The 27,495-nt window shown below is 43.4% G+C and overlaps 1 protein-coding gene across 3 annotated transcripts in view; it reads right to left on the bottom strand.

Moving 5' to 3' along the window:
- The window catches only part of ASAP1 (ArfGAP with SH3 domain, ankyrin repeat and PH domain 1), a 381,790-nt gene that overhangs the window by 103,301 nt on the left and 250,994 nt on the right, over positions 1-27,495 (bottom strand). For all 3 annotated transcript variants that reach the window (XM_062187980.1, XM_062187981.1, XM_062187982.1), the window contains 2 exons: positions 2,071-2,145; positions 1,578-1,627 (listed from right to left, as the gene is read on the bottom strand). In XM_062187980.1, the coding sequence (XP_062043964.1) occupies positions 1,578-1,627; positions 2,071-2,145 (125 nt within the window). The remainder of the gene's footprint in view (positions 1-1,577; positions 1,628-2,070; positions 2,146-27,495) is intronic.

Here is a 27,495-nt window from a genome sequence, read left to right as displayed (position 1 = left end):
CACCATACCACTACACATCAGTGAGAAAGGAATCTATTTTAGGAAAACAAAGCCTCCTTCCCTCAGGTCTTAAAATCAGTACCCACTTAACTCACTGTTTTTGTTACAAGCTTCCAGGCCTGGCTACTCCCTTTAATCCTTCAGTAAATACACACACAGTGTACAAACTGTGAGCTGAAGGCTCCTCCTAGGTGAAGGGAGTTTAACATCCCACCTAAGAACCTAACAACCTAGTTGCTGCTCTCATCTAGTGTAGTTTCTGGAGGATGATACAAACTAAAGGCCAGACAAGTCTGTGACTTGTGTGAGAGAAGGGCATTGATTGCACCTGGGTCATCTGAGAATATTTTATATATCCTATGATACTCACAATACTGACCACCACCTACATTAGGGTCTTCAACCCACACAGATTTTTTTTTTTTTTAAAGAAAAATAGCATCATACTTGTTCCATCTAATACTAGCAGTACTATAGCTGGCAAAGCACGTCATATTTTCTTGTTGTGGTGTCCTATAATGGAGACATTCTATAAGCCCAGAGCAAGGCATTTTCTCCCTACTTTATGGACATGCATGGCCCATTTTAGAAGTACTTCAATCTGTTCCATTCCACATGCTGAAGAGTCACCTCTGGGCAGGTGCAGTACTTAGCTCACACGGATTTTTAAGTATTCATGACCCACTTTTCACACAGCAAAACATGATGGCTCAATGCATTCATTTACATCAGTTGACCATTTTAAGAACCTTTTTGTTCCCAGATGTATTTATAACTGTCAGTGTACCAAGTATTCTTAAGACAACAAGTCCCTAACAATGCACTTATTATGTAAGCGATTACGAAAGTAGTTTGGGAAAAGCATATTTCACCCTTGATCTGTTTTCATTTTGCTTCTATATTCATTCTGCTGCTATTGCTATATGCCTACAGGAGTATCTTTATTCTCTTACTTTTATAGTTATCCAAAATTATATGGCTGGTGCCGTGGCTCAATAGGCTAATCCTCCGCCTGTGGCGCCGGCACCCTGGGTTCTAGTCCCGGTCAGGGCGCCGGATTCTGTCCCGTTGCCCCTCTTCCAGGCAAGCTCTCTGCTGTGGCCCGGGAGTGCAGTGGGGGATGGCCCAAGTGCTTGGGCCCTGCACCCCATGGGAGACCAGGAGAAGCACCCGGCTCCTGCCTTCGGATCAGCACGGTGCGTTGTTGTTACAAACGTCTTGGAATAACAGTAATAAAGGAACACGTATGATTAATGTAGAGTATGAACATGGGCCAGGTACCACACAAAGTTCTTATGTCTAATCCCTAACAGCTACCTCACCAAGGTACGTGATCTGATTCCATTGCCCACGCTACGCTCACTTCTCGGGTTCCAGGCTCAGACAGCCCTAAGTGAATGCCTACTTGACAGTTACTAGTTTAGAATGTTCTGTTTGCTGACACACAAGCTGAAGGAAAACTGCACACAAGCAAGTTACTGTTAGGAGGTCATGCTCGTAAAAACCACTAAGTGTAGGTCCTGGCAGGAGAAAGGTGCCATGAAACTCATGACCAATGGAAACAGAAAGTCACTTACAACTTTGTCTCATAATCCTTCCAGGCTTTATCAAACGGCTTCTTGAGATCCTTAAAAAAGAAACAAAGAAAACTGACGTTACATTTACATTTGCTTAGAATGAATATTTTTTGGAGTGTTGGCAAAAATGACTTCCTTTGTAGGGCATCTGAAACGTTTCTCAAGAATGCCTGCTGTACAGTTTGTTAACACAGGACACGACTGAGGGGCTGGTCCAAAGTGGCCCCACTCAACAAGCCAAGATTCAGGCCCAGCTTCTCTCTCCCCCCCACCCAAGATGCCTGCCAATCTTCCTCAAAGTGCCTAATGTCATTCCACTGTCAATACCATTATTCAAGTCGCACACCTTTTCCAATGATCACTTTCCAAGGACAGCTTTTATGCTACAAATGTTCAGAGCCTTTCAAGTACAAGCAGTTCTGGGATCTTAAAAGGGGGGAGGAAAATCAATCCTTTCAAGTTAAAGTGAAAATCAGAATTTCCAAACACTTACTCCTTTGACTCCCTTTAGGTCTCCTTTTAACAGGGAATCCAAGGTGAAGATCACATTGTGGCTCAAGCCCTGGAGCTGAAAGTCAAAACAAAGCAAAGATAGGAGATAGTTAAAAACAAAACAAAACAAACAAAACAAAACAACATGGCCCGCTCCTAATGACAGCATTTTCCAAACCAGACTCTGATGAAGGGCTTTATACACAGTTTCACTAACCCTGGATGAAACCTGGCCACATGGTACAATTAATTACCCCCCCACCCCCCCTTACTGCTAAAGAGATGGAGACAGGGTATAGGCACCTACGCAGAAGCACCCAGCCCAGGGGTGAGGGCTGCAGTATGAATGCAGGCAGCACGGCTCCAGAGCTGTGTTCTTCAGCACTAAGCTACAGTTTCCAGACATGGGTCCGGATGATTCCTCACACCATTTCAGCATTTTCACTGCCACCTCTACCCAGAGTGAAGTCCTCAGATCTTTATTTGACTGTACTGTCAAAATAAGGAGGGGATGAAACAGCTGGCTTTTGTCACTTCCTCTTGATTTTCTTTTGGGCATGCCTCATTATCTGAAATGATCCTGTCTGAATGTGGCTTCTGTCGCCCCCACCAGAACACAGCTCAAGAGCGCAGGGACCTTGACTGCTCTGTTCATGGCTGTATCCTCGGAGCAGAGATTCCACTGAAAGACAAGATCCTTAGGAAGTGTCACCCACAGCAGGGGCGTAGATCTGTCCAGTGCTCTCACGCAGTGGCCTGGGGCTCCTTGATTGGAAGATGGTACAGAAGATTCTACAAAGAAGGAAAGGAGCTGCCAAGCAGCTGGGAGGAAGAGTGGGAGGAGAACCACGGGAGAAACAAGTGGAAGCAAGTCAAACCAAGGCTAAAGAGGGCTCATGATAGAGTGTGTTTTCAAGGAGACCTCTTATGATCTTGATGAAATAAAGTTTAGTAGCGTGGAACCAAGTCTGTGAGCACCTGCAGAATGAGATCACAGATGGAAAGGTTTGTGGGTCCCCTCACTCACAAATGCTTTTACTCACCCATAAGTGTGTGCACCTGTCATCTGTCCATCCACGCCTTATTTACCGACTATCTACACTATGCTAGGAGCTGGACAGGCCGAAATGAATAAAACACCTTCCTACCTTGAAAGACTTAGCTCTGGGGATGGGGGCAGTTGTTACATTGCTACCTCTACCACGAGAGGCTGTGACAGGCTAGATGAGAGCAGAGGGGCAGAGTGCTGTGAAAGGACCAGTGCTGGCTCCGGTGTGCCACACCTACAGAGTGTACAGCTGTTGGCAAGATGGACTGAGTCAATGTTCCCAGGAATTCTAGCTCACTCCCTGATACCCACAAAGTACTGATCACTCTTTATTTTTTTTTTTAAAAGATTTATTTATTCATTTGAAAGGCAGAGTTACAGAGAGGCAGAAGCAGAGAGAGAGAGAGAGAGAGAGAGAGAGAGAGAGAGAGAGATAGGTCTTCCATCTGTTGGTTTACTCCCTAGATGGCCACAACAGCTGGAGTTTCGCCGATCTGAAGCCAGGAGCCAGGGGCTTCTTCTGGATCTGCCATGTGGGTGCAGGGGCCCAAGGACTTGGGCCATCTTCTACTGCTTTCCCAGGCCATTGCACAGAGCTGGGTCAGAAGTGGAGCTGCTGGGGCTCGATCTGGAGCCCACATGGGATGCAGGCGACGGCTTTACCCTCTTTACCACAACACCAGCCCCAAATTGCTTTAGGTATTAAACACGAACAAGGTAACATGGGAACTGGAAGGCCTTTCCTTTGGGCTCTTAACTTCTCCCTGCTCCTTTTCCTGTTGTTCTCATTCGAGGCTTCCTGTAGTTCACAAATCATCCTATTGCTGTACCCTCCCTCAGTGCCAGCTCATTCCACACACAAGGAAATTTCCGGTGCACACCCCCAGAGGGTTTGGATGACAAACACCTACTTCTTTCACATTCTGAAGACAAAGAGTTTTTGGTACCAACCCGACAGAAAACAGTCTGGCTGGAAGGCCCGTGTTCTCAGAGAATCTAGGACATTGGTTCCTGGCAAGTGTGTAAAAACAAAACAAATAAACAAAAATCAAAACAAAACCCTCAGATATTGTCTAACCCTTATAGCTGTCTGTGTCCCCTCTAAATGGCCACAGTACACAGACACTTACTATCTAACCATCCCCGAAAGGTTCAAAGCCATTGGCCTTGGGTGTGAGGAGGAAGACATAAAGGAGAACATGACACATGACCCTAGAAGGGTCACTAGAATACTATTTCCCCAGCACCCCCACCATGTTGCAGGTCTTAAGACCTTGTGGAGATGGTGAGGTTCCCCTGCACTAATCACACCAGCATCTACCTTTCCTCTCTTCAGGGAAATCCTGACATTATTTCTCTTCAAAGCACTTACCATCCCTAACCATTTGATATATGGACTTGTTGCTCTTGTTTGTCTCAACAATTTGAATGCAACCTCCGTGAGAACGGGGCCTGTATGTTCACTATTAAATTCCCAGAACACTGCTTAGCACAGAGGAGGTGCTCAAGAAACAATTGTAGAAGGCAAGAAGCAAAATCATGTGTGTACAAGGTTCCTCCCTACCGATGGAGGGTTAAGTTCCTACCAGCAGGGAATGGCTGAACAAGTTATGTAATTTTTTAAAAAAACTTATTTATTTACTTGAAAAGCAGAGAAGGAAGGGGGGGGAGGGAAGGAAAGAGAGAAAGAGAAAGAGAAAGAGAGAGAGAGAGAGAGAGCCATCTGCTGCTCACTCCCCAAATGGCTGCAACAGCTGGGGCCAGGCCAGGCTGACGCCAGAAGCCAGGAGCCAGGAGCTTCTTCTGGGACTCCCACGTGAGTGCATGGGCCCAAGGACTTGGGCCATTTTCTACTGCTTTCCCGGGTGCATTAGCAGTGAGCTGGATCAGAAATGGAGCAGCCAGGACTCAAACTGGCACCTATATGGTATGCCGACACTGCAGGCAAAGGCTTATCGCTCTATGCCTCAGCACAGGACCCAAGCCATGTAATTTTTAATTCCTGACTTTGGAAATATCTTCAAGATAAATTTTTAAGTGAAAAGAGCAAGGTGTAGAACAGTACTTATGGTACGTTAAGATTTATATAAACACGGGGGGGGGTGTCAATGTTTATTATTTTTTTAAAAGACTCTTCCTTCCAAATGCAGAGCAACAGAGAGAGAGAGCATGCTTCTAGCTCACCCTCCAAATGCCTGCAACAGTCAGGCCTGGGTAAGGCTGAAACCAGGAGGCAGGAACTCATTCCAGTCTCCCACATGGATGGCAGGGGCCCAAGTACTTGGGCCAACTTCTGCTGCCTTCCCAGGTACATTAGCAAGAGGCTGGATCAGAAGCTAAGCAGCCAGGACATAAACCAGTGCCCTGAAATAGAATGCTGGCATCCCAAGTGGTAGCTTAACCTACTGTACTACAATGCTGGTCTCCTGAATTATTTCAAACAGAAAAGTCTGCTGCTACTGGTTCCCTCTGATCCCTTAAATAATTTCAATCTGAAAAGTCTGCTGCTACTGGTTCCCTCCAGGGATGAAATCTGGGGAAAGGGACAGGGTGAGAGGAGATGTTTTGCCTTAAAAAATATTATTTACTTAAAAAGTCAAAATTTAAAATAAAACATGAAAAGACACTGACTCTAAACCCATTTTAACTTTCACTTCTAAATTATGGTTTTCAACGATGCTTCAAGTCCTTTGTTGAATGAATCAAGAAAAAAATATACATTAATGTCACTGCTACCTTGACAGGAAACTGCATTTCAAAACTACTATAAACGGAACTACGGAATCTGTGGTTATGACTGAATGTGAGGGTTGTTCTGAAGGAAAAGTCCCTCAAAAATCATGTGCTGACTGCACGTAGAGACCTGTAATAACCTCTCATCATTGTGGTTAGGCAAGGCGGGTGTGGGACTAGAGTTGCACCCATGAACAACTCCAAGAATTAAGAATATCTTAGATACAAAGAGGAGTCTACAAAGGAGAAGGGAAGGAGCTGTCAAGCAGCTGGAGGAAGAGCGGCAGGAGAACCACGGGAGAGACAATGAGGAGTGGGAACAGCCAAACCAGGGCTGAAGAGGGCTCCTGACAGACACTCTTTTCAAGGAGACCCCTTGTGATCTTGGTGAAATAAAGTTTAGTAGCGTGGAACCAAGTCTGTGAGCACCTGCAGAATGAGATCACAGATGGAAAGGTTTGTGGGTCCCCTCACTCACAAATGCTTTTACTCACCCATAAGTGTGTGCACCTGTCATCTGTCCATCCACGCCTTATTTACCGACTATCTATACTATGCTAGGAGCTGGACAGGCTGAGATGAATAAAACACCTTCCTACCTTGAAAGACTTAGCTCTGGGGACAGGGACAGTTGGCACACGGCCACCTCTATCACAAGTGGCTGTGATGTGCCACATATTCCTGGGTGTTGATAAGAAACAAAAAGAAGCAAAACAATTTGGTGTTATGAATTCAGAATCTTCCCAGTGATGGCCCTTTGAGGAGGCTGCAGAGGAAGATATTTAAGAATTACAAACATTTTACAATGTACTTGCAAGGTAGAAGTTAATTTAAAAAACTGGCAGAGGAGACTGTGTTAAATGACAAATGAGCAGCAATGACCCGAGTGCCTGCACAGACACAGGTCAAAGAGAAAGCATCAATCTCCAGAGGAACATTTTCACTGAGGGCAAAACAAAGCTCTCTTCCTCAGAGATCCCCACGAAGAGAAACTGTGACACAGACGGATGACATAAAGTTACAGTCACAACACTCTGCTGTTTTCCCATGTTCTTACTTTCTGGTTCTCTCAGGAACCCTTCTTATGGCCTGAGCAGAACTTCTGTAAACTGACGTGTAACAAAGTCACCTCTCCAGGTGAACACAGTGTAGTCAAGATGACATGGTAACAGTATGAGTAAACAAACTCTTGCTTTCACCTTCATTATCTTCAATGGACTTAAAAAAAAGTCTTTCACAAATCTATTTTCTCATTCATTTTACCAAAATCCTACCGATAACTCTTCCTATATACTCAATTTTCAACGTCGTTTCCTTACTGTTCAAGGAAAATGGAATTCATATAATAAATTACTTACATGATTCAAGTTTGTAAGTTGAATGGTATATTTAAAAAATATTTATCTGTTGTCATTTTAGTAAGCAAACAACACATTAAAATCACTTCAGGAATTATGTTTAGGTTTGGGACATGCAGTATTTCCTTCCAAATTGGTATAGAAGGGCTACTTCTCCTGCCAGGCTATACATCAGGCCTAAACAGAAATTCTGAATAAGTCAGACAGAAGGAGGCTGCTGTCTACTCTTTCATTATGCAAAAGAAACCTGTTCAAGCAAATAATTGAATTAGTACTGGATCTAATAACTGATAATCACTTACTCTTTACAATGCTTTTAAAATTGCCAGTTATACAAATAGCCCCATAATCCCAACCACTGCAGATGACTTCAGGAAGTCTTCCCTGTATCAGAGGGTTCCAAAATATTCATGAAAAATGCATATTATGGCCGGCACCGCAGCTCAATAGGCTAATCCTCCGCCTTGCGGCGCTGGCACACCAGGTTCTAGTCCCGGTCGGGGCACCGATCCTGTCCTGGTTGCCCCTCTTCCAGGCCAGCTCTCTGCTGTGGCCAGGGAGTGCAGTGGAGGATGGCCCAAGTCCTTGGGCCCTGCACCCCATGGGAGACCAGGAGAAGCACCTGGCTCCTGCCATTGGATCAGCACGGTGTGCCGGCCGCAGCGCGCCTACCGTGGCGGCCATTGGAGGGTGAACCAACAGCAAAAGGGAAGACCTTTCTCTCTGTCTCTCTCTCTCTACTGTCCACTCTGCCTGTCAAAAAAAAAAAAAAAAAGAAAGAAAGAAAAGAAAAATGCATATTACGAAAAAAAATGCACAAGTATAAAAATTGTTTTGTATAGTAGTGCCATGGAGCTGACATTGTGGTACAGTAGGTAAAGTCATCGACTACAGTATCAGCATTCCATGTGGGTGCCGGTTTGTGCACCAGCCGCTCCACTTCTGACCCAGTTCTTTGTTAATGGCCTGGGGAAAACAGAGGAAGATGCCCTAAGTGTTTGGGCTCCTGCAACACACAGGGAAGACCTGGAAGAAGCTCCTGGGTCCTGGCTTCAGCCTGGCCCAGCACTGGCCATTGCGGCCATCTGGGGAGTGAATCACCTGATGGAAGATCTTTTGCTCTCTCTCTCTCTCTCTCTCTCTCTCTCTCTCTCTAACTCGGACTCTCAAATCAATCAATAAATCTTATCTTCTATGTATAAAGTTGAATGAAAATAGATCTTAGTGAAAAAACAAGACTGGGAACAGGAGAGGGAAGAGGTAAAGGGTGGGGGAGTGTGGGTGGGAGGGCGGGTACGGTGGAAAGAATTACTATGTTCCTGACGTTGTATTTATGAAATGCATGCAAATAAGTAAGTCAAATTTTTTTTTTTAAAGTGGAAAGAAAAAAAAGCAGTGGCAGGCTGCAGTGCACGGCAGTCTCTGGATTGCCTGGATAGTGCCCAGTTCAACAATGAGCCCCTCTATGGTTCAGTAAGGGCAGCCCGCCTGAATGGCTGCGCCTGTCTGCTGGAGAAAGGCCATGAGTCAGCAGTGCCTTTTTCTTGCTTCCCAGCGAAGGGAGCGGCACAGATCTACAAAGGGTCCTTCCAAGAAACCTGCATGCCCATATGCTGTATTAATTAATGAGGACGTAATCTGCTTGCTTTGTCATCCTGCATTAATTCTGACATTCTTTCTCTACTGCCCATTGGTTCTCCTTTCTCTCCCTCCTTCTCCTCTGCAGAGAGAAACAGTTTCTCTGAAAGTAAGGCTAAGGCAAATCTGCTGACTTGCTCAACACATTGGAAAATCCAATTAAAATAATGAGCCAGCTCCCAGCAGTTAAGTTGGTGATTCTCTGGTATAAATTAGGTATTCTGTCTAGTGTGTTAACTCCTTCATGCACTAACCAGTTATTTACCACCTTGAGACTATTTAAAACTGGTGCCTTGCTATGAGGCTACTTTCCAGAGTATCACAGTACAAAGGGAGGAGGAGGCACAGAGGCATGCGACCACTCATCACTCCTGGCCCGAGTGACTTCCCCAGCACTTTCCTCAAACTAGCCCATGCCAATGCCCAAGGATCAAGGTCAAATTGACACCACTGAAGCTCTCCTTTGCACCAGCCCACAGAGTTGGCTGCTTTTACTCTCCCTGTCTCCTGAAAATCTCTAAGGTGTTATTACCTAACTTGTTCAAACACACACACACAGGTAGTTAGGTGGAGGGATCAGATCACAAACTAGGTCTAACTCTAAAGGCTAATAAACTATTCATGGTACCATATTCTTACAGTTAGGAGGATTTTTTGAAAACGATGACACTACACACATGCAGAGGATGATTTTTATCAGCCATTACTGACCTACTGAAGATTTGTTTTATTTGGTTGCACAGGCCTGAAGGGGAAACAAGGACTATCTGCTCACAGGTGGGAGGCCCCTTACAAACCTAAGAGGCGAGTCAATGATTCTGCCTGCTCAGAGATTTCGAATTTTACCTATCTCAGCTGCCAGAATGCCCAGTGGACACAGGGCCAGGCAGGTGACAGCCCCTGAGCTGGGTGCGTGCTTGGGCAAGCAGCTCAGTCTTTTAGAGAAGTGGTCCCCGAGGGTAAGTAGGACTAAGACTAATTCACATGCTGTTACAGTGATTCCATGAGACACAGCAGACGGAAATGCATGCAAAGTGCCCAACACAACATGGAGATTCTCTATACTTGAAACACTCAGCAATAGTGGTAAAAAACTACAATGAGGGGCTGGTGCTGTGGCGCAGTGGGTTAATGCCCTGGCCTGAAGCGCCGGCATCCCATATGGGCGTCCGTTCAAGACCCGGCTGCTTCACTTCACATCCAGCTCTCTGCTATGGCCTGGGAAAGTAGTAGAAGATGGCCCAAGTTCTTGGCCCCTGCACCACATGGGAGACCCAGAAGCAGCTCCTGGCTCCTGATCAGCGCAGCTTTGGCTGTTGTGGCCAACTGGGGAGTGAACCATCAGATGGAAGACCTTTCTCTCTCTCTGCCTCTCGTTCTCTCTCTGTGTAACTCTTTCAAATAAATAAATAAATCTTAAAAAAACCAAACAAACTACAATCATGGCATGGCATTTCAGGGACTGTTAAGGCTGGGAGGGGTGCTCCAAAATATGCTTTATGTTGCACCACAGTCTCTCCATTGGTGGCAAATCTCATGGTCCTCATTTTCCTGCCTCATTCTGCAAGGTGAAAGCATCTAGTTATAACATGTTCTAATCTAAACAGGGCAGCCTAAATTAGATTGTTTTTTAAGATGACAGAGGTTACTGTGTTACTGCTCACAACAGCCCTATAAAACCGGTCCTAGTGTCACTGGATTATTGAGGAGCCAGGCTCAGAGAGGTTAAGTAACTTGTCCAATGCGAAACAGTGAATAAAGTAGATGGTCAAGGTTATTTATTAGTCTTTACTGACTCCAAAAGGCATCCTCATTTCCTCTGTGTCCTGCTATCATAGCAGTCATTATCAGATCACACCACTCTGCTGTTGAAAACCCATAGTCGGCTTCCCACTGAACTGGTTTCAAATCTCAACTCCCAGTTTAGGTCTGGCCCTGCCAACCTGCCTTGAACCCCTCAACGCATTCTCACCACACTTCAACCTTTCTCAACTCTTTGGTCCAGTGATCATGCTCCTCTCCTGCATGCTTTACCATCTGTCTGGAACACTCTTTGGCTAGCTACTGGCAAAGAGCCTCTGTTTTCTGCATCACTTCCTCCGTGAGGCCTTGACCACCCCACACAGGTCTCTTCCCCCTAACATCCTGTCTCAACAAGTGGCAGAATAGGGTCACTTTCACCACTTTACAGTGACTCGTTTGCTCAAGACAGGGCCTAGCACTGCTTTGCCCACCCTGCTCCAATCAAACCCCTAGCACAATGTAGCCCTGCCATACACACTAAATAACATGCCTGCAGACTAAGTGCATGGACGAGGGAGTACCTCTCAGCCAGAAGAGCTCTCTCAGACCTGAAATGTCACAATTCTGATCTTTCTGAAGTCATCAGGACCACAACGGAGACAGGGACGGGATGCAGGCGAGGGACTAGAGGGTTCACACAGATCCCAGGTTATGGCTGGGGTTGACAGACTAAGGGGCTAGCTGTCAGGCGTTGTCCTACAACTGGGGAAAAGAAGGTTAGGTCAGGAGATGTAGTCTTGACCAGTCCCCTCCCCCTCACCACCTCTGCTCACTTCTCATTCCTGCCATGACAAAGTGAGAGATCTCCAAGGTCTCTGAGATAGCTTCTAGTGACAATACTCTTACATTTTAAGATGAGCTACCGAGATGCACTGTACACAGCAGGAAAAAGTCCAGACCAGATAGGTGACGCAACTACAGGGAGCTGCTTCAACTGCTACCAGTGCAGGGCAGTCCTGGTTCTCTGCCCAGCAAAGTAACTAACAGAAAACAGCCACTGAACAATTCCGTAGTAAAGCAGGAGAGATGAGAGGGCCAACTCACAATACCCTTCAAAAATTTAAACTCTTTGGCATAGCCCATAATGCCCACTGTAAAACTTTGGGTTCAATAAGAAACACAACCTTTGGAAAAAACTAGAAATCTCTCAAGAAAGTGAACTTCTAAATTGGGCCAGAGCAAGGGACTAACGATGGCTGCTCCATTTCCTAACTGATTCTTCAATGACAGTGAAGAAGGGGAGACAGAAGTACCAAATGGCAGTTAGATGGTAAGAAAGACCAATAACTAAAGAATAATCATAGGATGCATACAGATTTCAAAGGATGCTCTCAACTACTTCATTTCAGGAACTGGAAAAAAGAAAAAAAAAAAAAAAAAAACCACAACAGAGACTATGGAGATGTTCAGAATAGAAAACTGAGTAGGTTATGGTGCAAACATTAGGTAAGTTTCTACACAGTTGTACAAATGAAATTATGGGCAGTACCTCTGGCTTCTGCACATCCCTCTTAGGGGACCACCAGTGCTACTGCGGGAGAGGCTCTGGCTCAACCAGGGCCGCTCTGCTTTAACAGGCTGTACATTTCCAAGTGCACAAAGGCCTTAGGCTACAGTGTTTCTAAAGCAGGAAAACATTCAGGAAACATATAAAAAAGTACAAAATTAAAAGAGAACTGCAGCATAATGCCAACTAGAATGTTTAGTACAAATAGCAAAAAGGTTAGAAAATGTTGAAGTGCATGCATATGAAAGGGTTTTCAAAAATTCATCAAAAATAAGTATTTCCAAAAAACTGCAAAGATTTCACTTTTTTGCACCAATAGACTTATTTTTAATTCCATTTTTGATGAATTTTTAAAGTGTACATATGTATGTGTGTATACATGTACATATATGTAATTCTCAACAGTGAATTTTTAGGTTATTAGTGATTTTAGTTCCCCCTCCCCCAGCCTCCTAAACTATACAGGTTTTCAACTACAAACGTATTTTTGTATTCAGGAAGCTGATCTGGCTGAAGAGCCCATGAGAGTATTGTAGGCATGGAAAGCCAAGATACCATGGAAAAGAAAAAAAAGAAGAAGACCTAAATAAAAGATCTCTGTGAGTGAGATCCCAGTGGGAAGAACGGGGCCATCAAAGAAGGAGGTACCTTTCTCTGAAAGGAGGAGAGAACTTCCACTTTGACTATGACCCTATCAGAATAAGATCAAAGTCAGCGAACTCTAAAGGCTTCCATAGCCCTGGCAACTCATGACTAGAGCCCAGGGAGATTACTGACGCCATGAACAGGAGTGTCAAATTGTTAAGTCAGCAACAGGAGTCACTGTGTACGTGCATCTCATGTGGGATCTGTCCTTAATGTGTTGTCTAATGTGCAGTGATGCTATAACTAGTACTGAAACAGTATTTTTACACTTTGTGTTTCTGCGTAGGTGCAAACTGATGAGATCTTTACTAATTATATACTGAATCGATCTTCTGTCTATAAAGATAATCGGAAATGAAAAAAAAAACCTGGTGTTAAATTGGAAATGGCATAGAAAATTAATTTTAAAAAAAATATTATGTAGGATCTCTGTCTTTAATGTGCTGTACACTCTTATTTAATGCTATAACTAGTACTCCAACAGTATTTTTTTCACTTTGTGTTGCTATATGGGCAAACTGTTGAAATCTTTACCTAATATATACTAAACTGATCTTCTGTATATAAAGAGAATTGAAAATGAATCTTGATGTGATTGGAAGGGGAGAGGGAGTGGGAAAGGGGAGGGTTGCGGGTGGGAGGGAAGTTATGGGGGGGGGGGAGCCATTGTAACCCATAAGCTGTACTTTGGAAATTTATATTCATTAAATAAAAGTTTAATAAATGAAAAAAAAAGAAATATGACACTGAAACACAAGAGGGCGATATACTCAACCAGTAGCCAATTTCTCATTCAACTTGTTCTTTGACTACTAACACAAGATATCATTCAGACGGCATGCAGAAAAGCGAAAAAATAACAGGTGGTGCATTCGGAGGACAAAGTTGCAACTTCTGTATGATGCTAGAGAATGCTGGATCTGTGTCCAGAATGACAATTCCTTCTAATTGTTCTCAAGGTGTGGCCCTGGGGCCAGCAGGGTTAGCTCCACCTGGAACTTGTCAGTAAGGGAATCTTAAACTTAATCAATCAGAAACTCTGAGGATGGGGCACAACAAACTAAGATTTCATAAAAGGTGAAAGGGATGCAAGGTCAAGTTTGAGAACCACTGCCGAGACTTAGGGCTGTCCAAAGTAGAAGAAAACCAAAGTTCCTCTAGAGAGAGGAGGGCCAGCGTCCAGAGTGCAAATCACTTGCTTAAAGTCTATAGCTATCATGAAGAAAGGGAAACCTGGGAAAGACCCAAGGTCAAGTGAGAACCAAATTGTAACACATGCAAAAGGCAACAGGGACTCAGAAGACGGAACTTAAGTAGAATGTTCAGTCTCACAGAAGTGTCAGAGAGAAATGAGTAGGTGGAGGAGTATCAGGGAATATGAATATTCCTTAAAATAATGCGGTTGTGTCTTGTCTAATTCAATTTAATCAAATGGCGGGTTAGGATTAACATCTCCCACATCCAGTGAAAATGAAAGCAATTTTCCATGCATTATGTGTAGTATCAGATTTCACAGAAAGGGGGAGTAGCAAAGGTTTGCAAGACCAAGATAATTGAGAAAGCAATACAAGAAAAAAAATAAACAAACAGCCTTGGTTCAAATCTTGACCCTAAGGACTTTTTATTGTGCTTGAAATGACCAACTTTCAGACTTTTAACTTCATTTCCATGCATGTCAGCTATAATTTGCTATGTTTAAATTAGAACAAACCCAGGGCTGGCACTGCAGCATAGTGGGTAAAGCTGCCGCCTGCAGTGCCAGTATCCCATATGGGCACCAGTTTGTGTCCCAGCTGCTCCACTTCTGATCTAGCTCTCTGCTATGGCCTGGGAAAACAGCAGAAGATGGCCCAAGTCCTTAGGCCCCTGCACCCAAATGGTAGACCTGGAAGAAACTCCTGCCTCCTGGCTTCAGATTGGCGCGGCTCTGGCCATTGCGGCCAACTGGGGAGTAAGCCAGTGGATGGAAGACCTCTCTCTCTGCTTCTCCTTCTCTGTGTAACTCTGACTTTCAAATAAATAAATAAATATTAAAAAAAAAAAAAAGAACAAACCCATCCTGTGAGTGATAGCTAATTGCATTTTCCTTGCCTTCAATGAATGGCTCTATCAAAGTTAAGGATTTTTACAATTGACTTTTACTCAGGTGGCAACCTAACACAATTTAAAAATCTTTTTTAAAAAAAGATTTATTTATTTGAAAGTCAGAGTTACACAGAGAGAGGAGCAGCAGAGAGACAGAGAGAGGTCTTCCATCTGATGGTTCACTCCCCAGTTGGCCGCAATGGCCGGAGCTGTGCCAATCTGAAGCCAGGAGGCAGGAGCTAATACCGGGTCTCCCATGTGGGTGCAGGGGCCCAAGGACTTGGGCCATTTTCTACTGCTTTCCCAGGCCAAAGCAGAGAGCTAGATTGGAAGTGGAGCAGCCGGGTCTCGAACCGGTGCCCATATGGGATGCCGGCACTTAACCCAGTGCGCCACAGCACCAGCCCCCCTAAAAATATTTAGTAAAATAAACATATATAAGCACACAGGGCTTACCACATGGAGTCCACAGTGTCACCTTGAGGAGGCAACACTGTCTTCATGTAACTGACAAGAAAACATTGCCATCTGCTGCCTCCTTCACCTGTACAGTTCTGTCCCGTTTGCTTAGTCTATAACTTCACATTTTGATACTCATTTTTCTCTTGATCCTGATTTTTCAGAATTCAAAGAGTCCATCTAAATCAGGGATGGGGAACTTCTGGCCCACAGGCCACATAAGGTCTGTCCCTACCAAGGCAACTGCAGGCATGACTCGAAATTCAATAAATCTTTATGTTGCTAATTTTGCATGGTCTATGTGATTTTATAAATATCCAAATGGCTCTGTAGACAGAAACAAGATTCCCCACCCCTGATCTAGATGGTGACTATCATATTCACCATCAGGTAGTTAGCATATTTCAAGGCTACCCTTGCAGAAAAGGAATATTCTTAGATATTATGCTTGTGATGCCAACTGCTGCCAGGAAGCCAAATGAAAGCTTTCTCGACTTGTTAGAATCCAAAAGCAAGAAGTTTTAATTCTCAGTAAAATTAAGTGGTGCTTTAGATAAAGTCAAGTAAATTATTAAACTATTCTGTACAAGCAATTCTCTTAAATAGGAAGTGACAGTCAATTTTAGCAAAGGACTTGACTTGGACCAGAGGGGTACACTTGGTTAATGCTGGCTCAGTTAAAGACACAGTTTATAAAGTATTTTCTTTTCTTAATACTGAAGTATGACTCTCCATCAAGTGTGTCAACCACTGCCATAATGCTGTTTAATATTTCTATTTAAGGAAAATAGTCTCTGGTAGCCTGAGGGAACAGTTTCATAAACATCTACTACCTATTTATGGCTCAGTTCAAGGGTTCCCCTTCCTCAAAGCCTTCCTTGATATCCACCTTCCCCCTTCCTGGGTGAATTACTGAGTGAAGGAATGAATGAACCTGACTCTGGTGATCTCACCTGGGAAGTGGTAGAGCAGAGGCTCGAACTCAGTTATATCTGACTTCAAAGTGGTGCTACTTCTGCTCATTCTCTTAACTTTCAATTTTTTAAAAAATTGCTTCACATAGCTAGGGCAGTAAGTCAGTAAAAAGTCCATTCAATGTTAATGGAAGATACAGCAAGATGCTAGTACACGAATGAATTGGTAGGCCATTTCATGTTTAAACCTAAGGGTATCAAAGGCACCAAAGGGTATAAAATAAAAAGGCAAGGTGTAAAAAGGAGTCACCCTAAAAACAATTAGAATTAAAGCCCTGGCCTGAGGACTGGCATCCCATATGGGTTCTGGTTTGAGTCCCGGCCACTCCACTTCCAACTCAGCTCTCTGCTATGCCTGGGAAAGCAGCAGAGGATGGCCCAATCGCTTGGGCTCCTGCACCTGCGTGGGAGGCCTGGAAGAAGCTCCTGGCTCCTGGTTTTGGATCAGCATAGCTCCAGCCTTTGCAGCCATCTGGGGAGTGAACCAGCAGATGGAAGACCTCTCTCTCTCTCTCTCTCTGTGTCTCTATCTATTTTGGTAACTATCTCTTTCAAATAAATGAAATACATCTTTGAAAAAAATCAGAAATTATATATTGAAATATAGTTAGAAATAAATGCTAAAAGGGCAAAACTGAACTGGAATAAAGTTGAACAAAGAGACAGTAAATGAAATGGATCACTTAATCCAGCAAAACATCTAGATCACATTTCTCAAAGTGGTTTCACGGGAAGTTAGTGTTTCTTATACAACAGGAAAGTCTGTGTTGAAATAAGTTAGAAAGCATTGAATTGGTCAGGCATCTTTATTACAGGATGTCTCCAATAATTTAACAGACCCATGTGTACTGTAAAACCCCCTGGGAAATATGCAGTGCTTCTCAACCCAAAACTCTTATCAAAGAACAAGGCAAGAGATTACAGTTTCAGTCTCACACTTCGATACCCTTGTTCCCAGGCAAGAAAGAACCAGACCCATAGGACATGACAACTGTTGTGCGGGGTGTTTACAGATGAAAGAACCCAAGTGGCTTGTACAATCTATGTTCCTGGCACTGGCTGACATCAGAGCAGAAGTAGGCGCCCCAGCTGGGCTGTAGGACTTCCCAACCGTCTGGGTCTGGAAGGGGTCACTTGGCCTTAAGGGCCCCAGCATGTGGAGGTGAGCAGAGACTCAGAGGCAACATGATACTGAAGAATGTCAAAATGGTTCAAGATCTAATATTTCGTATGAAACAGCTAGGCATAATGGGACAATCTGGATGAAAAATGGGAAATCAGACGAGTGGAAGGGGTCAAAGGAGCGGGGGAGGGTTTCCCAGATTCTCTGAGTCAAGGAAAGAGCCTGCAACTGCTTTTCACAACCACCTCCAGATCTGGGCCTAGGGTTCTGTAGATGAAGAGCATGTGGACAGCGGGCTGTGAATGATGATCTTACAACAGTGTTTGTCTTATGCCTGTAAAATCTTTGCCATTGTTTTACTTGCTGCTCTTTTAATTTAAGCTAACTTAAAAGTAAACTTCATAGTATGTCCATAGAAAGATGTCTCTGTCTTTCAGGAGGTTTATGTGTTGGTTCTGGTAGCTACTTAACACTCTGTGATCTAGTTCCCTCAGCTGTTAAATAAGGACATGATGGTTATTACCCAGTAGGACTGATGTGAGAAGTAAAGGAGGCCATATATGGATGAGGGAGGAACAGTAATTCTCACTAAATACTACAATTCCTCTCATAGGTGGAGCCACAACACAGTTCAAACCAATGAACTAAAACCTCTGGGGAAGCTGTGAGAAGTCTTCATGTGATTGTCTGGTCTCTCTCTTGCCCTGCTATGGAAAACCCCACTGAGAAGGAGAAGCCTCCATCTGCTCTGCTTAAGTGTCTGAGCTACTGTTAACGGAAAGAGATGAGGAAGTGAGGAGTTACATGGGCTAATGGGCAGTTAGGTCAGTTAACGGCCCTTAGCGTTACCAACGCTAGACAGGATTGTAATCCCCACCTTCTGATTAGCTGTTGTTCTGCTCCTCCCCTGATTGGTTAAATCTAGGTTTGGTTTTCAGAAAGGGGCTAATCAGACAGATATTTCATGTTTATAAAGTGCAGACACTGGCAAGCTTCTTTGGCAACTCCTCCCTTGGAGCTCCTCTCCTGACTACTGCTGCAGGAGGTTCCTCACTTTCAATAAATCTTGCTTTGCTCACCATCCCCATCTGTGTGGAAATTCTTCTTCTAGGTGAGACAAGAACTGAGGTTGCTGTCATTACTGTGTGGAACAGATCCTCTCCCTAACACAAAGAGGAAATAAACCTCGTACATGTAAAGCCACAGAGATTTGAGCATTAATATTTCTGGGGAGTAGGCCAGTGGATGGGAGCACTCTGTCTCTCCCTCTCATATAAAAAACATTTTAAAAATAATGAAAACTTTACCTTCCTGAAAGCTCTATGAGCAAGACCAGTTGTTCTTTTTTTGCAGAAGAGGTATGGATAAACATATGTTAAGCATGCCATAAAGTACTCCAGTGCCAACCACTCTCCTTGATAGTCAGTTTCCTTTCATGGTTAATGAAACTGCATCCTCCCCCCCGCCAAAAAAAAAAAAAAAATGGTTTCTCTTTCTCTTCCCACCACCCCCAAAGGTTTTAAGTTTTTAAAAATTATTTCTGTCTATTTGGAAGGCAGAGGGAGAGAGAGACAGATATTTGCTGCTACTCTTTCCAAATGCCTGCAATAGCTGGGGCTGGGACTGGGACAGGCCAAAGCCAGGAGTCCCAAACTTTTTTTTTTTTTTTTTTTTTTTTTTTTTTTTTTTTTTTGACAGGCAGAGTGGACAGTGAGAGAGAGACAGAGAGAAAGGTCTTCCTTTTGCCGTTGGTTCACCCTCCAAGGGCCGCCGCGGTTGGCGCGCTGCGGCCGGCACACCGCGCTGATCCGATGGCAGGAGCCAGGGGCTTCTCCTGGTCTCCCATGGGGTGCAGGGCCCAAGCACTTGGGCCATCCTCCACTGCACTCCCTGGCCACAGCAGAGAGCTGGCCTGGAAGAGGGGCAACCGGGACAGGATCGGTGCCCCAACCAGGACTAGAACCCAGTGTGCCGGCGCCGCAAGGCGGAGGATTAGCCTAGTGAGCCGCGGCGCCGGCAGGAGTTCCAAACTTAATCTGGGTTGCCCACATGTGTGGCAGGGACTCAACTCCTTGAGCCATTCCTGCTGTCCCACCCAAGGTTTCCATTAACAGGAAGTGGGAACTGGAAGTGGAGTCTGGACTCAAACCTAGGTACTCAGACATGAGACGTAAGCTTCCTGTGAACATGTACCCTAGGAGGCAGTGGATAATGGCTCAGGTAACTGGGTCCCTGTCACCCACGTGGGAGACTCAGACTGTGCTGCAAGCACTCTGGCTTCAGCCTGGCCCAGTCCTAGATGTTGTAGACATCTGGGAAGTGAACCACTGGATGGAAGATCTCTTTGTATGTCTGTCTCTATCTCTCTGTTTCTTGAATAAAAAATGAAAAAAAAGCCTGCTAAAATATATGTATAATACAATCTATGTAATAAATATACATATGTTTGTTACCACTATTTGTATATAAACCTATTAAATTATATCCAACAATATACTCTTAACAGAAGTTAGGATATTAATAGAAGATTATATAATGATCTTTGTTTTCTTCTTTAAATTCCCCATATTTCTGAAATCTTTCTAGTAAACATATATGACTTTTATAACAGAAGGAAAAAGAAACACTTCTCTTACTCCTTCACCCACATGAACAGACTTCACGTCACAAAATGTCCCATAACATTAATTGGTAATGGAGTCTAGCAGGACATGAAGGGACATCTAGTAGACCAAGCGCTAAAGCTGTCCAATTACGGATTATCATTTTGTGAAATGAGGTCTTCAAAAATGCATTATCCAGTTTAGGGCATCTAGGAGCTATCAATTTACCACTGAGCATGTCCCTGCTCTCTACACTTTCAATTATTTCAAAGAAAAACTTGAGACAGAAACTAATACAAATTTAGGTTCAACTTGTACATTTCTAGCTATTCTCATCTGAGAGAGAAGAAAAGAAAAAAATTTAACAAGAAAGAATTCTTAACTCAAACCACAATCCCTGCAGTCAGAGATTGCAAACAGGAAATGCTATGCAGCTGGAGAAATCTTTGCTTTGCTTCAGCAGCTCTGAAGCAATAACTGCCCCCCAACTGTTAAATGACACACAAGCTCTCATGCACACTCAGAACTGTCCAAACGCTGAGCAAAGGGAAAGAACCAGATGCAGGAAAAGTCTGGGCTCAACCAGAATCAAGGCACCTCTCTCTATTTTTAAAGGGGTTTTACGTATATTTTCACAAACTGTTGCTACATTGGGACTCTTAGAGGGTATGGCATTTAAGTGGTTTTCCTCTGCCTGGGGAGGATCTCTTTCAATCCACGAGTTCTTTTCCTGTTCCATTTTGTGGTTTGGGAATTAAATGGATGCAACTCCTTCATCAGGATCATAGGCCATGATGGCCTGACACTGGCAGTAGAGCAGACCCAGCCACGCACTGTTCAAGCAAACAATGCTTTTATTGCTTTCAAGAGTAACAAAAGAAAAAGACAATATAATTTTAGCACTATATATTTAATCAAATGAACAATAAAAGCAATTAGAAACAGAGCAGGAGAGCATTCTGCTTTGGTTGGTTTCTTTTTACAAGGAAGCTGTCTGGTAAATGAAAGGATTTATTGATACAAGAACTGTTAAGGGGGCAATCAGAGAAGGAATGGAACATGTACAGGCATGGAAGCATGAAACATGGCAAGTTCCAAGCGTGCCAGCTGCTATGTCTCGAGCTAGCTTTGATTAGGAAGACATCTTTAGCCAGAGGAAGGATGAGTCTAGAAAGACTGGAAAGTCATCCAAGAAGCATTTCTAATAATTTTTAAAATTAATATCCACTAAGCATTTACTATGAACCTGACACTGAGACACATACTTCATGCAAATCATTTTTTTTTTTTTTTGACAGGCAGAGTGAGAGAGAGAAAGGTCTTCCTTTTCCATTGGTTCACTCCCCAAATGGCCGCCACGGCAGGTGCGCTGCACTGATCCGAAGCCAGGAGCCAGGTGCTTCTCCTGGTCTCCCATGTGGGTGCAGGGCCCAAGGACTTGGGCCATCCTCCACTGCCTTCCCAGGCCACAGCAGAGAGCTGGACTGGAAGAGGAGCACCTGGGACAGAACCGGTGCCCTGACCGGGACTAGAACCCGGTGTGCCGGTGCCACAGGCGGAGGATTAGCCTAGTGAGCTGCAGCACCGGCCCGCAAATCATTTCTAAAAATGCTACTACAACACGAGCTCCAAGAGGCCAAGGCCCTTGTGTGTGTTTGCGTTGCTGTCTCGCTCCTGCCTAGCCACAGTGCTTGTGGCAGGACCTCGGTAATGAATCATGAACGGGCACCGTGAGGAGCTATCATTTATATCATTTCACAGAAATGAAGGAACCAAGACTGGGAGGACTCAGTAAGATGCCAAAGCCACACAAGTAAGAAGTTGCTGAGCTGTGATTTTTACCCAGGTCTTCTTAAATTCAAAGCCCACACCACCAACATATTGAAATAATAAAATAGATCTCTCCACATTTTTCTGGTTTCTCACCACTAAGAGGCAGCATTCTCTAGACATAATCAAACAAGATGGCTAGATTCATTTCCAGGATTAAACAGATAAATCACTCAATGTTTTGGTACAGTAACCACATAGAGGACTTTAATCAGAGAAAGAAATTCACCTGAAAGACTGGTTTAGAAAACCTGTAAAAGTGCAAAAACATGCCAAAGGACTATCAGAAAAGAGAGTTCAAGTATTGCTCTGGACACTTGTTTTACAATGATGTTTATGGATATGTATTATTAAATGACCAGAATTGGACGGCTTATACTTTAGACTCATACAAAGTTGCAAAATCAGTATAGAGAGATGCCTTATACCCACTGGCCAACTCCCCCCAAGAAAAGCAGCTTACCTTAGCAAGATCAAAACCAAGAAAATACCTGCTATACTCTCATGGTATAGCAGGTACGGAAAGCCAAGATATCATGGGAAAAAAAAAAGACCTAAATGAAGATCTCTGTGAGTGAGATCCCAGTGGAAAGAACGGGGCCATCAAAGAAGGAGGTACCCTTCTCCGAAGGGAGGAGAGAACTTCCACTTTGACTATGACCCTATCGGAATAAGATCAAAGTCAGCGAACTCTAAAGGCTTCCATAGCCCTGGCAACTCATGACTAGAGCCTAGGGAGATTACTGACGCCATGAACAGGAGTGTCAAATTGTTAAATCAGCAACAGGAGTCACTGTGTACTTACACCCCATGTGGGATCTGTCCCTAATGTGTCGTCTAAAGTGAAGTGATGCTATAATTAGTACTGAAACAGTATTTTTATACTTTGCGTTTCTGTGTGGGCACAAACTGATGAGGTCTTTACTAATTATATACTGAATTGATCTTCTGTATATAAAGAGAATTGGAAATGAAAAAAAAAACAACCTGGTGTTAAAATGGAAATGGCATAGAAAATTAATTAATTTGAAAAAAAATTATGTAGGTTCTCTGTCTTTAATGTGCTGTACATTGCTAAAAAAAAAAAAAAAAAAAAAAAAAAAAAAAAAAACAAAAAAAACCAAGAAAATAATACTAACACAATTAGCTAGACAACAAGACAACAGACCTCACTTGAATTCCATCAGGTTTTGTATGTGCTTTTTTATATGCCTTTATATACACAGTTCTATGGCCTTTAATCACATACATAGGTCAGTACTGCCATCACCACAATCAAGATAGAAAACTGTTTCATCAGCACAGAGGAACTCCTCTGGGTCATCCCTTCATAGTCAAATGCTGGACCCTTAGCACTGATCTGCTCTCCAACTCTGCCACTTTGGATGGCTTTGACTTTAATTAAAAAGGCACTCTATTATGGAATTTCTTTTCACTTTAAGGCAGAGAAAGCCTATAGGGGATATAAAAACCATGAGAGCAGGAGACAAAAAAACTTTCTTATATGTATTTGCCATTCCTATTCCTGTCCCAGTAACTGAATTTCCATCAAGCACCTGTCTGCACTGGCTCTCACAGCAAACAGGACAAGGCTGCAAGGTAGATGAAGCCTGAATTGTCAAGGATGAGGAATCTGGCTGGCGCCGCGGCTCACTAGGCTAATCCTCTGCCTACGGTGCCAGCACCCAGGGTTCTAGTTCCAGTTGGGGCACCGGTTCTGTCCCGGTTGCTCCTCTTCCAGTCCAGCTCTCTGCTGTGGCCCGGGAGGGTAGTGGAGGATGGCCCAAGTCCTTGGGCCCCTGCACCCACATGGGAGACCAGGAGGAAACACCTGGCTCCTGGCTTTGAATCAGCGCAGCGCGCCAGCCATGGCAGCCATTTGGGGGGTGAACCAATGGAAGGAAGACCTTTCTCTCTGTCTCTCTCTCACTGGCTAACTCTGCCTGTCAAAAAAAAAAAAAAAAAAAAGATGAGGAATCTATCACAGAGGACTCCTGGGAGAGTCACACTATCTTGAGTTGCTGCCGCTGCTTTTTTTTTTTTTTTAAAGTTATTTGAAAGGCAGAGTTACAGAGACAGAAAGGGCGAGACAGAAAGAGAGTCCTTTGAACCACTGGTTCCCTTGCCAAGGAGGGAACCAAGTTCCCTCGGCCAAGGCTGGGCCCAGCTAAAGCCAGGAGCTTCCTCCAGGCCTTGGGTCATCCTCCACTGCTTTCTCAGGCACATTAGCAGGGAGCTGGATCAGAAGTGGAGCAGCTGGGACTCAAACTGGCACCCATATGGGATGGTGGCCTTGCAGGTAGTAGTTTAACTCATCACGCTACAATACCAGCTCCTATCTTGAGGTGCTAATGTGTTGCCTGTCCCAACTTGGGTAAGTGTATATATGCTGGTGCCAATATCATGTGAAATCTAGCAAATACAAAGGTGCTCAGGACAGATGGTTTCCTCTGTTTGTGAATAAATGGCACAAAGAAGACGACTGTAAAGATAAACCCTGGGGTCAGCGCTGTGGAGCAGTGGGTAAAGATGCCACCTGCAGCATACACACACACACACACACATATATTTTAAAATAAACCCCAAGGTCAATGATGACATCTCTGGTTAGGGGGAATATAAAGAATATACAACTTTCTCTCTGTATTTCATGTGTTCTTTTGTAATAAGAAAAATATACAAAGTCCCCCATAGTGGCTACTAATATCAGAGTAGTATTATTGCCAATTAATACTATAACAGCTGTGTGGATCAAGGACTTCACAGGTTACAAAGTTTCTCACATGAGCAGAATGAATTGATCCTCATGTAACCAGTTGGGTAGGTAGTGGGGAACTTTCCTCTACCTTGACAGAGGAAATTTAAGTTGGGCAACATTAACCTACTCAGTGGCAGGGTTGTAATTACAACAAAATTTTTTTATTTCTGACACTTATGGTTATCAAAGCATGGTTCATAAGTCCCTAGAGGTCCAAAAGGTCAAAAACGTTTTCATAATCATGCTGAGAAGTTTTGCAACTTTGTCATTATGTTGACATTAACACTGACAGTGCAAAAGTAACAGGTAAATTGTGTGTGCCTCATGCTTGAATCAAAGCATTATCACAAACTGTAGTCACTGTATTCTCTATGGTCATGCTTGTTATAATAAATAAATAAATAAACAGCTATTTTCATTCAAGAATGCCCAACGTGACACAAATTACTTTTTTTATCATACTTCAAAAAATCCTTGAATATTCTTTTTAATAATCCATTTAATGAAATAGGAAGCATACATAAATTATTTTTAATGCATACTAAATTATCTTGAGAAAAAGTACTAACGAATTTTTGAATTGTGAGCTGAATTAACTGGTTTTGTTTGCTTTTAAAAGTGCAATATTATTATTTTTCTTGAGAGAAATGACTGGCAAACTGTGGTTATTCAGACTTTGGGTTACGTGTTTCAAACACTGCTCCAAAGGGAATGAGGTAAGTCTGTCACTTCACAGTGAACCGGCAGTGTCTGTTGATAATGATATAGCAGAGACATCAGGGAAAGTCAAAATTCTGGAAAACTTGTATTTGTCACCATGGGCTCGAAGTTTCCAAATTAGCGAATTTACATGGTTTCAGATTGACATGGTGTTCAGGAAACTACCACTTGTCAAGTTTCGATGTATTATCAAAGAAAAATGTCCATAATGATCTGAAATGACTTAAAATACTTCTTTCTCCCAACATAGACCTGTGTAGGGCTATATTTTGCATCTACCATAACCAAAGTAACACAATGCAACAAAATGAATATAGAAGCAGATATGAGAATCCAGTACTTCCTATAAATCAGCCTAAAAGGGATTTGCAAAAAACATAAAACAATGGCATCTCTTCTTTATTTCTGTGGGGAGTGGATTTGGAAGAATAATTATTTTTTCATTAGAAACAGGTTATGTAGGGCACTATGAAAATGAGTTTATTTTAAAATAAATGTTTTTAAAATTCCTTGTTTTCAATTCTAGGACAGTAAATACAGACAGAAATAGTTCACATAACTGGAAAATCCTTCAAGTGTCCTCAATCACTTTTAAGACTATGGTGGTTAAGACCTGAAGTTTCAGAACTACCACCTAATGTTTTTTCTCATTCTTGCCAACATGCTAGAACTCATTTATGAAGGAAATCAAAAGACAAAAACAGACTAAGAACATAAAAAATACTGTGCAAGGTAAACACACACAGTAGCATGATGACCTGACAGCACACTACTGCTAATGTGCAGCCCTCAACTGTGATGGCAGGTGGGCTTTCACCCCGCAGTCCATCAAAGCAACGTTGCTGCTTTGTGATTTTTGGGGCAGCACTGCCGAGACACCGCGTGATGTGCAGCAAGAGAACCTTAAGCTCAACCTCTCTTACTCTACTGCTTCAGATACACATTGTATTTCAGAAATTTGGTGACCTTCACTGTAAATGGGATGGCTACTGGTGTTTGTCTTTATACTGGCACTGACCATAAAGATCAAATGAGAAGATGTGAATAATAAAGAAAATTTGTATTTGTAACACAAAGTCCATGGGTCAGCTTAGTGACTTTTCTGATCTTAATGAGGCACCTGAGAGTCTTCACCTAACATCTCATTTTGCTATCAAACCTTTGACCAATCACTCAAAGTCCAGAAAATCACCCAAACATCTAAATAGCAGCTAAGAAAGTAACTTAACGTGCTGGTGGTTTTTTTTTTTTTTTGTTTGTTTGTTTGTTTGTTTTTGACAGGCAGAGTGGACAGTGAGAGAGAGACAGAGAGAAAGGTCTTCCTTTTTGCCGTTGGTTCACCCTCCAATGGCCGCCGCGGTAGGCGCGCTGCAGCCGGCGCACCGTGCTGATCCGATGGCAGGAGCCAGGTGCTTCTCCTGGTCTCCCATGCAGGTGCAGGGCCCAAGCACTTGGGCCATCCTCCACTGCACTCCTGGGCCATAGCAGAGAGCTGGCCTGGAAGAGGGGCAACCGGGACAGGATCGGTGCCCCGACCGGGACTAGAACCCGGTGTGCCGGCGCCGCAAGGCGGAGGATTAGCCTAGTGAGCCGACATGCTGGTGTTTTTAAGAACCACCCCTTCAGAAACTCTTAAATACAATATGCCTGTGATACCAATTACTTAGAACCAATGCAAATGATAACTTTTTCCCCATCTAGGGTCACAGTCAAAGTAGAAAGCTAGCATGACACCTGGCCCCCAACTCTAACATTTGCTTTTCCTCCACGGTATAAGTAATGTTTTAATACAAACTAGTAATAGATCCTTTATAAGCAGAATCTTAATTAGAAAATAACATTTTTTCAGTATTTAGCAGAGACCTCAGAACGTAACAGACTTAGGGTACAGCTGAAATAATACAATTTAGAAAGTCTAAGAAACACCCAAGCACATTTTTTCCCCTTACTCTACATTTTGACTGTTAGCAATTATTGCTTAATGTTTCTAGCATTCCCCAGTTTAAAACCATAAGGTATTTGGGAATCTTCTGAGAAATACTGGTTCCCATGGAGGTGTTCCAGAGCTCCGGCTGAGTGGGTGCTGCTTCCCCACGCTTCTCAGCTAGGAACTGCAGGTGCTGCCAGCAGATCCAGAAACCA

Source organism: Lepus europaeus, chromosome 4 (genome assembly GCF_033115175.1).
Source record: "Lepus europaeus isolate LE1 chromosome 4, mLepTim1.pri, whole genome shotgun sequence".
Taxonomy (NCBI): domain Eukaryota; kingdom Metazoa; phylum Chordata; class Mammalia; order Lagomorpha; family Leporidae; genus Lepus; species Lepus europaeus.
The sequence above is the reverse complement of the archived record's forward strand: the minus strand, read 5'-3'. Positions and strand labels throughout refer to the sequence as shown.